Source organism: Labeo rohita, chromosome 15, assembly GCF_022985175.1.
Source record: "Labeo rohita strain BAU-BD-2019 chromosome 15, IGBB_LRoh.1.0, whole genome shotgun sequence".
Classification (NCBI taxonomy): domain Eukaryota; kingdom Metazoa; phylum Chordata; class Actinopteri; order Cypriniformes; family Cyprinidae; genus Labeo; species Labeo rohita.
In genome coordinates this window covers 10,387,607-10,402,642 of record NC_066883.1, presented here as the reverse complement: position 1 = coordinate 10,402,642, position 15,036 = coordinate 10,387,607, and the positions used below count along the sequence as shown (strand labels likewise).

The following is a 15,036-nucleotide window of genomic DNA, read 5'->3' as shown; positions in this document are numbered from 1 at the left end:
AGGACCGACACCTGACATACAAATAAAAATCCACCATTGCAGTGTTTATAAAATTGTTCTGAAAAAACATGTTTCCAGCAATTACAAACAGTGATTGGTCCTTCGTGATAGCGATGAGAAAAGTAACAAGTATGGCATGATAATGCCGTATAATGGTCAGTCTTATATAATTTACACCTGAATGATACAGTTCAACACTTTTACTGTTAACACTGCTATTTGATAGGAATTGAACTATACCTAAAATAAATAAATAAATAAATAAATAAATAAATAAATAAAAACACGAAGATTATTTATTGTACCAGACCAATAAGAAACATCTTCCGGGCCTCTAATGGCCACCCATTTTGGATTTTCCTGAAAATTGCCATTAGACACAATTCCATTTTATTTCTACGCAATATTTCTCTGCACTTTGTATATCAAATCTTCCGGGTGGAAACACTGTTTTATTTGGACAAAACATGTATTTCAAGCCAATGTTAATACAACAGTGTCAGAAACTGTAACGTCAGTTTTTAAGACTTACAATTTATCATTTTCTGAATGAAATCACATTGTTCACATACTTACATAAAAGAAAAAAACATTACCGTAAATCTGATTTCTTCATCCACCTTTTCTGTGCATGTCCCTCAGTCTTTCTAACACCTAGATCCAATATCCTCACACCTCCATAAAAGGATTACAGGATTTAATCTGACTAATCAGATTTGACACCTGTCACACTTTTTTTTTTTTCTTTTTTTTAATTGTAGAATAGTTTAGGTTATATTTAATAAACCATATTTAAGTACAACTTAAATATTAAATGTGCATATTTATTGTGTCTGAAAACAATGCTCAAATACATTTTTTACACTGTGAAAACAGAAACATAGACTATACATGTGTACAGCACTTTATTAAAATAACATGTTTGGGCATGGTAATGAACGATAATACTGAAACTCCACTGTCAGCAGCCCCATAGTTTATAGATGTCTAAGTCCAGTGTGTGTGGAAGCTTCATGATGGTTTTCTGTTTGCTCTTGGCTGTCTGGCTGGATCAGGCCCTGCTCGTATTCAGCTCCAGTAACCTGGCAGTGCGGCAGCATTTCCTCCAATAGAATCCGTACCAGACCGGGATTCTGCAGCCGTGGAAGCCCGGAAACGTCCAGCCGCTGTAGCTTTCTGATAGAGGGAAAAAAATAACACAGTATTTGAGTTTATCAAAAAAAAAAAATAAATAAATAAAAAAAAAAATAAATAAATAAATAATAATAATAATAATAATAATAATAATTTGGTCATTTGTTGCCCTAAGAAAAAAAAATCTGGCCCAGATAATGCACATGTGCATATTTATTGTGTCTGAAAACAATGCTCAAATACATTTTTTACACTGTGAAAACAGAAACATAGACTATACATGTGTACAGCACTTTATTAAAATAACATGTTTGGGCATGGTAATGAACGATAATACTGAAACTCCACTGTCAGCAAGTGTAGACTGTTTACACTTACCTGAGGTTCTGTAATGCAGCGAGGCCTCCCACAGTGATACGAGAGCAGTGGGACAGGTCTAACTCCACCAGACTTTCTCCAAAGACATGAAGACATGCAAGGAACCAGTCATCTACTTCAGGACATCCTCGCAGAGAGAGACTCTGAAGTTTAGTCTGTTTCACTGAGAAGAGAGTTTTTTCATGTGAGCCAGGGAACAAATGGCACCTCAGCGACATGAGATCACTTATTAATCATATGTTTTGTTTCCTGTTAGAATCAGGGAGTGCCCTTTTTGGTCTACATATAGACTAAAAAAAAAAAAAAAGGACAATATGTCTTTATTTCCTTCCACTGAAGAAAAATGAAGTCAAAATGTACCAGAATTGGCCACTGTCACCTTGTGCTCCTATAAGCAATAAGCCATGAGAGGCCAAGGATAGCACGAAATCCAAAAAATGGGCACAGAAAATAATTTTGTATGGGTTTGCAACTCACAAACCCATACAAGTTACGAGATAGGGACGAGAACTTAATTTGTCTTGGCGGCAAATACAAATAAAGACTTGATCGGTCAAAGGCTCAGACATCTGGAGAAGCATGATAGTAGATGCAACAAGTGTATATTTAGATAAAACTACGGGTGATTACCAAGGTTTTCAAGTCCATTATGGTTTATAAGGGTACCACTCAGATCCACTTCCACAATTTGTGTGTCAGGTGTGCTCATGAAGTCATAGCTGAATTTTCCTCTAGAGTCTGTACGAAACCATTCAGACTGACCAGCAAATCTATAGAGACAAAAGCATTGGAGACAATTTAACAATGTCTGCTTACACCCTTTTGGAAATATATTCATGTTGGTTAAATACAGTTTTGAAAAAAAAAATGATACCATCAATTTTAATACCATTACTATTATAGGGGCTGCAAGGGTCCTCTCTATATTATTTCCTTTTTTGTTTTTTTTTGTTTTTCTTGTTCCTCTTTGATTGGTTTTAAAGAATGTTGGTTGCACCAGATGATTTGGCACAAACATTTATCAAATATTAAAATTAAATTAAGTAGTGTTTTTTCCCCTAAGAAATAATATTAAAACATTAAGCCAAACTACTTTAGGTTTTCTTTAGTTCTATCTTTTTTTCTTCATGACATCAGAACAGTATGTATCACTGGCATTTCTGACCTCAATTCACAGAATTTAAAAACAGGCTCAGCATAAAAAGTTGTATTTTATTATTACTTAATTAATGTATGATTTTAATTTAGATTTTTTTAAATAAATCAACAAACATAAATAAATGAATAGGATATTAAAAATCATATTACATCATTGACCCTTACCTGAAGCTCCCTCTGAGAGTCAGAATATAATAAGCTGCTGCTACATTATTCCCAAAATTCTTCTGTGCATAACCAAATAACCTATATAAAAGAAAAAAGACCTCAAGATCAACATTTCAGTAAAAATAAATAAATTAAAAAAAATGACATTAATTTGTTTATAGACACTATAGAGACTATACAGAACACAGGACACCACAACATCCAGACATTTCTTGTCACAGGCAATCTCAATATATTAATTAGCAGAGCCCCTTACAGTCAATACAGTGCAATACTCTATACAGCAATATAACAAAACAAATCAACACATCTGAGAACACATGCACTGACACTTACCTATTTTTGCGTATGACGGATTGAGACCTCAACCAGTCGTTCCAATTCAAAACGTTCTCCACATCATAGAAGTATTGACTGAGTTTTAATAAGAACCTGGTGAAGACAGATGGAGTGGCAGCACTTGAACTCAAAGCCCTCCTGACAGCAGCAGCAGCACAGGTGTGTGCTGAACATCTTTTAATGGCTTGAGACTTTTGAAAGAGAAAATATAAAGTTGAAAAAGATGATGCTACTTCAGGACACACAATAAAATACAGTACAGGCTGTGCAAAATAGGTGACTTGTCAGACTTCCAAAAAAGCCAAAACACGATAGATGACATTCAACTGGAGACTATTCAAAAGTTGTATGAAACTATTCTAAGAAGCCTGTATTAAAGCCTGTATGAAAATTTAATTTTCTATACACTACCAGTATAGACTTGGAGTCAGTATAATTTTAGAATTAGAAATTAATACTTTTATTTAGCAAGGATGCTTTACACTTAAAACTAATCAAGACATTTATAATGTTACAAAAGATTTCTATTTCAGATAAATGTTGTTCTTCTGAACTTTCTATTTATCAAATAAACCTGAAAAAAATTCTACTCAGCTGTTTTCAACATAATAACAATAATAATAATAATAAATGTTATTTTTTTGAGCAGCAAGTCAGAATATTAAAATGATTTCTGAAAGATCATGTGACTGGAGTAATGACGCTAAAAATTCAGCTTTGAAATCACAGGAATAAATTATATTTAAAATTATATTCAAATAGAAAACAGTTGTTTTAAAAAGTACAAATATTTCAAAACTTAACAGTTTTTGCTGTACTTTGGATTAAATAAATGCAAGCTTGGTGAGCATAAGAGACTTCTTTAAAAAAACATTAAAATCTTACTGTTTAAAATATTTTGACTGGTAGTGTATATGTATCCTATTTTCTATATCAGTTCAGTTAGCATTATGAATTCAATTAATTGCGCAACACCGGCGTATTTTCATGATATTGTAAGATACTTCAGAATACCATTGTACTAGGTCCAAAAACCCATGACATTAACCTACCCTGATCCATATCTAAAAACATGGTAATGACATGGTGCATGTTGCTACTTTTTTGCTAGTGAAGAACTATACACAAATACCAATTGTGATGTAAAACACTTGCGCTCATAGTGCAGGAAAAAGAGAGAACTGCAATTTCATCAATAAGTTATATTTATATAAGCAGGTAGTTGAACTCACCAACAAGGAGGCTGCCATATTTGTTTTTCTTCTATGGGGGCTGTGAAGGGACAAACCAAGGAGCTCTAAAAGCTATCATCAAACATCGGCTGTACACTCGTTTTTTGGAACGCGCTATGGCACTCGATAAAACTATGGTTTACTACAAATGGCTGTCCTCTCAAATAGTGTTCAATATAAGCGCAGAAGGGGCGATTTTGGACACAGCCTGTAATGGGCGTTTTCAAAACACTGACGCTTCGAAATATTTTGTGAATGAATAGTTTGTTATCATATGCTAATATATATACTGTGACCGTGTTCGAAGCGTTTATTTAACTTCAGTAACCAACGTTACGTTATATTTGATTTTTTTTTAATGATTCGCCATTAGGGGGCGATCTTAGCGAATCCATTAACCGGTGTCTGCTAGTGATGTCGGATCACATGTTGACAAGTTATTTGTAATGAAAGGGAAGAATAGTAGTTAACTGTATATTATTGGCCTGTTTAGCTAAGCCCAAACTATTACATAGAACTAACAAAACAAGCTCTACAGTTAAGTAAACAAAGAATACATATTATACAGACACTTAATAGCATTTGATAATTTTTAATAGATCACACTTTCAAAATAAATAAATAAATAAATTGTAATTGTTTTGTAAAAGGTGTACAAGTACATGCACACCAGGAGCCTAGTGAAGGGCATTTTGGAAGGTTTTGGCAATGCTCCTTCTGTTTCTCAAGGAGCACTGGTCCTGCTGCTGGTTGTTGACCTTTTAAGGCCCCGTCAAGCTCTCTTTGCATTTACATTATTTTGACCAGCAGATGTCGCCAACGCGTGGTGTTTAGAGCGCTTTCATTTTGGGAAGCAATTGTTTGAACTGACTCAGAATCGACAAGCTGTGTCTCTCACCAATACCTGGAGAAGTTTCCACAGTTTTTTATAGATTTAGTCGGCATCGCTTATTTCACTTTTCATGTCATGGTCAAACGTAATCAAGTGACAATCTGTTTGCATGCAGACCTTCTCTATTAGGCTACTACTTTAGAGGTTATTATTTGTGTTGGTAACACCGGTCTAAATTAATTTAAACTGCAGAAATTGTGGTGTTACCTAAGCAGTTTGTTACAGAAGATTAGATCATGAACAAAACAGCTTAAGTGGTGAGTGCAGAATTTTTGTATTTTGTCAATTTGACATTTTTGTAAATAAATGTAATTTTATAAATTCTTTTATAAATTCATAGATTTATACATTTAATCATGAGAGAAGGCAGGACACTCAGCAGCCCCAGTGTTTTCCAGTGAACCTCATCAGCTCCAGTGTTCTTTGATGACACACCAGCCTCGGCGTCATCCAATAACCCTCACCAGCCCCAGCATCTCCCGGTGACCCTTATGAACCCCAGTGTCTGCACTAGGTGTATTTGGTATTGAGAAATGCTTCTTGTCTAGTCCTTGATTGTTCCCACCTGTTCTTTGTGTACTTTCCTCATTTATTTATTGTACTCTCTTTCCTCTGTTCTTGCCAGATTTTTTTCTGTCATTTTGTTGCCTTGTCATATTCCAAAATGTTCTGCGCATCAGCCAGTTGCATTGGTTCTCGTTCTTGCTCCTTGCCCTGTCTTGTCTAGTTGTGTTTTGTTCTGTTACCTTTAGTCCTCTGCCCTTTCCTGATATTTCCCTGCATGGTGATTTAGCCCTATCCTTTTACCTGGCCCTTGTGGTTACCCCCATATTGTGCTTCCTTGATTTATTGTGCTACATTTGTCAGGGATTTAATAAGGCTATGCAGAATAATGCATTAATATGTGCTTAGGAAGTACTTATAAACAGCCAATATGCTAGTGATATGCATACTATTTAATAGTGCGAACTGGTCCTTAAAATTATAAGTTACAAATATATATTACCTCTTAATTTGTCCAGTTTGTTACATATTTTTAGTTTAGAATTGCTTAAATTGTGTTGAAAACTTGAATCAGTAATTCATTTTAAAGTTGTCAAAAATATAAAGTGCAGGTGGTAACTGTGGCAACATTTTGATTTTAAATAAACATTTAGGTTTTAGTGGGTTGATTTTTTTTTTGACATTTTGTGGAAGATGAGCAATGAGTTTATATTGTGGTAACTTGCCCTATATCAGTGGTTCTCAGTTCTGCTCCTGGCACCCCACTGCTCTGCATATTTTGTATGTCTCTCTTATCTAACACACCTGATTCAGATAATCAGCTTGTTAAATGAGAACCCCATGAACTGAACTGAGTGGCTGCATCTGAAAGCTTAGGCATGATTTTGGACTTCTGAGGCAGAGAGATTAGATTTGTTTGTTCAGTATATCCTACAGATACATTGACATCTGGGAAATTTGGAGGTCAAGGCAACACCTTGGACTCCCTGTCATATTCCTCAAAACATTCCTGAACAATTTTTGCAGTGTGGCAGAGCCCTTAATCCTGCTGAAAGAGGCCACTGCCATCAGAGAACACCACTGACATGAAGTGGTATACGTCGTCTACAACAATTATTTGGTAGGTGGTATGTGTCAAAGTAACGTCCATATGAATGCCAGGACCCAAGGTTTCCCAGCAGAACACTGCCCAGAGCATAATGCTGCCTCTGTCTGCCTTCTTTCTTCCCATAGAGCACCAGACGGGCAAGCCTTTGCTCTCCACGTGCATCAGTGAGCCTTGGGCATTCATGACCCTGATGCCAGTTCACTGGTTGTCTTTCCTTGCATCACTTTTGGTAGGTACTAAGCACTGCATACCAGGAACACCCCACAAGACTTACCGTTTTGGAAATACTCAGACTCAGTCGTCTAGTTATCAGAATTTGGTTCTTGTCAAAATCACTGAGATCTTTTTGCTTTCCCATTTTTCCTGTTCCAGCACATGAAACTCAAGAACTGAGTGTTCACTTGCCCCTTGACAGTTGCCATTTTAACAATATAATCAGTGTTTTTTGCTTCACCTGTCAGTGGTCAAATATGATATGATGCTCTGTTATACGTGTTATATTTAAAATATAAACTGTACCCGTGGACTGTGGTTATTTCTGCTGGAACGACAGAGAGACTGTGTTATTATGACAGCTGAACAGAAAGTTACATGACAGATGAAAAACAGTACACTTGTTACCCCATATGTTCAGTTCTGTGCCACCTTAGAACTCACATAAAGGGACAAGTAAGAAAACTGCTACAAATCATTCAGGTTTTAATTAATCTTCCACTTCCTGAGCTCACTAAATTGATTTCTAGATAGATAAATTAACATTATGAAACTTTCTCAAAACAGACTTTGATAAACATGTAAGACATGCAAGACTAACAAGCCAGTAATAAGCAACTGTACATGCAGACTAAATATAAAAAAAAAAAAACAAGACATATAGTAATAGTGTAGTTTATTTATTTATCATATGTAATAGTATTTTTTTAATAGTGCTATCAGAGACCAAACAATTTCTTTTGCATGCAGTGCATGTATGCATAATGGCTTATTTTCAATAAATGCTTTTGGCTTGAAATCCACCCAACAATGCACTATTTATCTAAAATCTACATATGATTATTTAGGGTCTTTATTAATTTACACACACATTTGAATATGCATGCAGACTTTTAGATCGCTGTGTGATGTGCCAGTGATTTATTCTAGTTTACAGGGTTTTTTCTTCTTTGTACACTAGAACTGCAGATGTTTGTACCAAACTATTTCCAGCCCAGGATTATCCAAATATTATTTGCACTAAATATGCAATAAATAAATATGCGCACATGCTTCGTATTTCAATACAATACAATTCAGTACCTTCAGTACCTACTTTGAAATATTCTGATTACTTTGTTACATTTGTAAATCTCCATTTGCTAAATTTATCTCTTTTCCGTTAGTACAAATATCCTTATCCAAATATTCAAATAACCACACAATGTGTACTGGTGAATGCATTTTTTCATCAAAATCTTTTGATGTAGTGTAACTGCTGAAAAAAAGTATAATGTTAGAAATGCCGTGCTATTATAACAAAAACTGAACTAATGTCACACCACTGAACAACATAGTCAAGTTAATAACGTTTCAACGTGCCAGAAGTTGACATGTCAGACTGCTCAAACAAACAGAGCAATGTTTGGAAAGAACCAGAAGGCCACTCTGTTTATGCTCTTCAGGAGGTCAACCTATAAATAGTTTACTTGATAGGAGAAATATTCTTAAAAAAAAAAAAAAAATGCACTCCTTACCTTCCGCGTGTCCATATGACGAGTCTACTGTAAACACTGTGAATGAAAAAGGTCTCTCTTGTGGCCTGATTATGAGGGCAGTCAGGATACATTGCTGCAAACTTTAAATGAACAGCAATAAATGTCAGAGTCTGATGTCTGTCGTCATGGAAAGTTTTCGTGCACTTTCTCTAATGGCAAATGTTGAGCTTGTCACTACATTAGTTCAACAATAAATCTGTACATAGATAACTCTGGAATTTTTCAGCGGTGCAATAAGATGATAATCATAACAAGAGTTGAAGTTGAAACCATCTGTGATTATAAGTTTAGCTTTGTTGTGTGTCCACACAAAGTCATGTTTATTTAACTATGCAATTACTCTTTCTGTCCAATATAGGTAATGTTAAATTACATGTTTTTTGTCCTATTATTTCTGTGTTGAGTAGTGAAATCTAAGCAACTGTCAAGCTTGAAATTTTAAAGATTTTCCTTTTGAATACAGTATGAAGAGCACATATTGGTTACGGTAAAACTCGATTTTGGTCAATATCACCATAGAGTGCCCTTCAACTCTCACAATACTCAAAATGTTGGTCTAAATTTCCCGTTCGCTTTATGTCATGTCATAAATAGTAGACACTCAAGTACTATAGAAACATATAAGCTGAGCTCCCACACATTTTTTTTAGATAATTATGGGCCATTATTTGAAGCATAAACCATAAGATATGTCCATGCTGTCATGGACATATATATTAAATATGTTTTCATTGCAATGTTAAGATGCAAATTATATTTTCTGAAAGGTAAAATGCCCCTTTCCTAAACAGGGTTATTTGTTTGCTTTCAAATTATAAATACATGAAAGATTTTATGTAAACCATGTGTTTTTTAAGAAACGTTTACAATTTGCACATTGTATATACAACTGTGATATTTGGATGCAGTTTTTTGTTCGCATGTTATTGCCCCCACACCTAGCCATTGAACACACTGGATTATGTAGATATGATTTAATTATTATTCAAAATATTATTTTAAAATATCAGGATTACAGGGTGGACCAGCACATGACGGGGTGGACACATAAAGCAGAACACTCAAAGCATGATAAAATATGACAATGAAACATTTATTCAACTTAAACATAATAATAATAAATAATATAATTACATTATCAATCACATTGATATCCCCCACCCCCATTCATTTTAGTTTTTATCAATATTATCTATTCAGTTCAATTCAAATTTATTTGTATAGCACTTTTCACGATACATATCGTTGCAAAGCAAGTTTACACCAAATTAAAGTTTTTACAATATATTTAGTATACTATATTTAGTACACCACTTACTAGTGGTGACTATGTCAAGTAGATGTACATATGGCAGAGACGTATGGTAAAGATCAATTAATGACGTAATCAAACAGACAAAAAAACACCATAAATTAGTAGTAAAATTCAGTAGTGCTGTATGTTGTTTCAGGGTTGGCATCATCTGAAGTCCTCATCATCTCTTCTTAAGTGTTCTGGATCCAGACTGGAGCTTGTGAGTTCCTAGTTACCATGGGATGTCAGTCCCATGGCAGAAACAGAGAACAAATAGGAACATAACTAGCATAGCTGCTGTTCAAAGCAAGCAAAGAAAGATTTGTTCAACCAGAGCTAAAAGATTAATAATGAGCATTTGATCAGATATAACTGCAGGAAAAGTTTATGAGATGCATTATTTGAATGCTTGGCTAAAAAGGTGTGTCTTTAATCTAGATTTAAACAGAGAGAGTGTGTCTGAACCCCGAACGTTATCCAGAAGGCTATTCCAGAGTTTGGGAGCCAAATGCGAAAAAGCTCTCTTTTAGTGGACTTTGCTATCCTAGGTAAATTATTGGTCATCCAATCTATTATATTTTTAACACACTCTGTTAACTTCGATAATTTAGAAGTTTCATCTGGTCTTGTTGAGATATATAGTTGAGTATCATCAGCATAACAATGGAAACTAATCCAATGTTTTCTAATAATATTACCAAGGGGCAGCATGTATATTGGAAATAGTAGAAGACCTAAGACAGATCCTTGTGGCACTCCATACTTTACTGGTGATAACTGAGATGACTCCCCATTTAAATAAACAAAGTGGTAGCGATCGGACAGGTAGGATCTAAACCATCTTAAAGCCTGTGCTTGGATACTAAGATCAAGTAAAACTAGCAATGAGATGCAGCCTTAGTCTGACGCAAGAAGCAAGTCATTAGTGATTTTAACAAGTGCGGTTTCTGTGCTATGGTGGGGCCTGAAACCTGACTGAAATTCTTCATAGATATAATTTTTTTGCAAGAATGAGCACAGTTGAGCAGATACAACTTTCTCTAAAATTTTAGACATAAATGGAAGATTAGAAATGGGTCTATAATTTGCCAGTTCACTAGGGTCTAGTTGTGGTTTCTTAATAAGAGGCTTAATAACCGCCAGTTTGAATGGTTTTGGGACATGGCCTAAAGGTAACGATGAGTTAATAATATTGTGAAGCGGTTCTTCTGCCACAGGTAACAATTCTTTCAGTAATTTAGTGGGTACGGGATCTAATAGGCATGTTGTTGGTTTAGACACTGTGATGAGTTTATTTAGCGCTTCCTGTCCTATAGCAGTAAAGCACTGTAGTTTTTCTTTGGGTGTGGCGAAAGAAGTTGACATACTAGACGCAGTAGAATCTACATTGGTTATTGTATTTCTGATGTTATCTATTTTATCAGTGAAGAAATTCATAAAGTCATTACTATTAAACTGTAAAGGAATATTTAGATCAGGTGGCGTCTGGTTATTTGTAAATCTAAAATAAAAACTTTGGATTGTTTTGGTTATTTTCTATGAGTTTGCAGATATGCTCAGCCCTAGCAGCTTTTAAAGCCTGTCTATATCTGGACATACTGTTTTTCCATGCAATTCTAAAAACTTCCAAGTTAGTTTTTCTCCATTTGCGCTCAAGATTACGAGTTTCTTTCTTGAGAGAATGGGTATTACTATTGTACCATGGCGCAGTATGTTTTTCTCTAACTTTTTTCAATTTGATGGGGGCAACAGCTTCTAAAGTATTGGAGAAGATGGTGCCCATGTTGCCAGTCATTTTGTCTAGATCCTGTGTATTAATGGGTACACAGAGCAGTTGAGATAAATCAGGCAGGTTATTTGTAAATCTATCTTTGGTGGCTGGAACAATAGTTCTGGTAAGACGATGACGTGGAGCCATATAGTTAATATCATTAATATGCAGCATGCACGATACAAGGAAATGGTCAGAAACATCATCGCTTTGAGGTACGATATCTATATCAGTAAGATCAATTCCATGCGATATAATTAAATCTAGCGTATGATTAAAACGATGAGTGTGCCCGGTGACATATGCTTGACTCCAAAAGAGTTTATTAGGTCAGTAAACGCAAGTCCTAATGCATCATTTGTATTATCAACGTTAATGTTAAAATCTCCGACAATTAGCGACAATTAACTACAAATGAATGCTATGTCCACCCTGTCATATGTATGACATTGTGGACATTTTGAGCTTCAATTAGCATATTAGCTTACAACAAAATGTGACTAGTTAAATAGTTATAGTCTGGGTTGTTGAAGAGAATTTAGTATATTTAAATGTACATATTTCGAAAATACTGTATTCTAATCACTTCCGCCATATTTTATGCCGACATGTTAAGCTTTGGCAAAGCAAGTAAGCAAACTCATACTAAGAAAATTTGTCAATTTAAAAGTCACCAGCTTACTCACCTCAGCCGTTGAAATTCCCGCCACTGAAGAGACAAAAAATCTGTTGTCCTGATGTCACTAAAGGGGATGGCCTTTTTTTCAAGGGTCAGATTCCCCAATACCACAGGGTGGACAACCATTCAAGGGACATGGCCAAACTCTTCTTTTTTTATTAAATAAAAATATTGTTTTTACTGCCAAATGGTCAATACACTCAAATAGAGTAATCTCTTATTTAACAAAATATTAATAGGAGAACGAAATTTAAAATTTTATGATTTGACTATATTCTACTCTCGTTCAACTTTAATGAGCAGTGCATGGGACATAGCAAAATAACATGCATCCTCCTATACAAAACTTTAAAAAATCTCGAAAATGTATCTAAAGAGCCAAGCAATGCTTTTGTTATGAATATAAAAATTTAGCCTAATAAAACACACCCTTTCATAGTAATTTTTATGTTCCGTTATCATGGCATTGAGTTACTTATGTACAGGACACCGAAAGGCACCCTACAGTGATATTGACCCAGCTCTTTTCTGTGCAAATGGTGTTCCATTGGTTTCTAGGGTGGTTGCTAGGTAGTTTCTAGGTGTTGATCTGGCTCTGTCAGAGGTCTATGAGTCTATGAGGTTTTTTCTGCATTTGATAATGCAGAAAGTCATGTTCACTTTAGCTCCTATTGGTGTCAGTGTTCATTGGTTAGATTTTTAGGTATATATGAATGATGTGACAGGTGAACAGAAAAGCTCCTAGGCTATGTTCACACAGAACATGTTGTCCTTGCCTCAACTGTTGTTGGTCCTCCTGAGAGAATGAGTTCAATGGGAAGGATTACAGTTGACGGTCAACATATGGTCATGACTGTCTGAGTTAAATACAGTCAAGGTCACACATATTCTCTTACATAAAGACTTCTTTTATAGGTGGTCAAAATCTTTTGATGTAGTGAAACTTTTGAAAAATGCTGTTCACTTACCATATGTCACAACTACGAGTGTGATATTGCATTTATACAACAGTTTGATGGCACAAGTGTGTAAATACATTAAAACAACAACGGGGTGTCTTTAAAAACCCTCTTTTGTGCAGAACTACTTCTTTCTGCCACAGATTAAAATCTAAATTTGACAGTTTAACAGCTGAGCCAAAGCCTCCGTTACTAATTCCAAAACGTCACTTTAGAACTAATAACATATGAACATTGAAATGCTTCATTAAAAGCTTATTGAACATTAGGGGGAATTGTGGTTTACTGGTCTGGTTATGTATATTTTGTGCCATTTAAGTTAGATCTAGCAGCACTGCATTATAGTCAACATACTTTAATGTAGATTATTGCACAATGTTCAGAATTACATTAGGCTAATTTCAGGAAATTGCTAAATAAAAAATACACTAAAACTGCTAAATATTTTTTATGACGAAATCTGGTTATTGCACACTGAAAAGTTGAAAAGGTTCTCACTGCAGAACACAAGATCCAGAGGGCGAGGTTGGATCTCATCTCCACCCTATAAATGTGTATACAACCTCACCCCCATTGGATCTTGTGTTCTGCAGTGAGAATCTACTGGAAAAGTTGGTGCTTCAAAGGGGTCATATTATGCTCTTTTTCAAAGTCTTGATTTTGTTTTGGGGGTGTACTAGAACATGCTCTCATGCTTGGTGGTTCGAAAAATGCATTATTTTCACATAATTTACATTAAAGCTAGATTAATAGTGAATCTTACATTTTAAATATTTTTCTTACAAAAACGCATCCATTCGCTACAGGAGACCCCCATTTTTTATTATGGATGGATGCACTTTATTAGACTTTATTTGACTCCGATTGCATTCGTCTGAAAGAAGCTAGTCATATACACCTAGGATGCACGGAGGGTGAATAAATAATACGCTACAGTAATGTTAAGTCCTATCATCAGCCTGCGAGATCACCGATACATGATATTATCGTGCTAATTTATTTAATTATTTTACATACTTCATTGCCCAAAACCAGCTCCAGCATAAGGCTAAAAGCATCCTAACATTATCAAAAAACATCACCACTGATTAGCCTAGCCTATTCTAGTGCAAGTTTATGCATTTTAAAAAACACTTGCGTTATAAGTGAAGTAATCTACAGTGTATGATGAATACATCTCTTACCACACACTGCACATGTCTGCGGCGCGTTACGGCTCCGACGCGGCAACCGGAGTAGATCGTGGCTTCGGCATGTGTTTCGACTCCCATGTTCTGCACTAATTTAATGATATTCTAATGGCCCACGTTGGGACATCATTGCATGCGGAAAACGAACGTTGTAGTCCAAAGGAGCCGTTTGTTTTAGTTCTTGAAAAAAAGATTTTTATAAAAACAAAATATCTCCCTTTGAGATTTGTAACTTTGTAGATCTTTTTTATGCCCATACACTACACACTGACTAAAATTAAAAAAAAAAAAAAAAAAAAAAAAAAAAAAAAGTGAAAAAGCATAATAGCACCCCTTTAAAATATGGTCTGAGTAAATGAGACATTTATTTGCTTAACCAAAAAATTAATTATTATTAAAATTATTTATGCTTATTTTTTTTTTAAGTTAGTTGCTTTAGTAGTAGTATTACACTTTACAGCTTTACCTTGACAGTTAAA

At 35.0% G+C, this 15,036-nt stretch overlaps 1 protein-coding gene across 1 annotated transcript; it reads right to left on the bottom strand.

Moving 5' to 3' along the window:
- Window positions 1-732: 732 nt before the first annotated feature.
- On the bottom strand, window positions 733-4,746 carry dmac2 (distal membrane arm assembly component 2). The gene is made up of 6 exons (XM_051128693.1): window positions 4,410-4,746; window positions 3,175-3,368; window positions 2,836-2,916; window positions 2,143-2,282; window positions 1,513-1,675; window positions 733-1,176 (listed from the first exon to the last, which is right to left on the bottom strand). Exons 1-6 carry the CDS (start codon window positions 4,425-4,427, stop codon window positions 978-980), a joined length of 795 nt encoding a protein of 264 aa, XP_050984650.1. The 5' UTR covers window positions 4,428-4,746; the 3' UTR covers window positions 733-977.
- Between the last annotated feature and the right edge of the window lie 10,290 nt (window positions 4,747-15,036).

Coding starts and splice junctions, on each gene's coding strand:
- dmac2 (XM_051128693.1), bottom strand. Junction 2,917..3,174: donor TCCGTCATACGCAAAAATAG/GTAAGTGTCAGT, acceptor TCTTTTATATAG/GTTATTTGGTTATGCACAGA. Junction 1,177..1,512: donor GCTGCATTACAGAACCTCAG/GTAAGTGTAAAC, acceptor TCCCTCTATCAG/AAAGCTACAGCGGCTGGACG.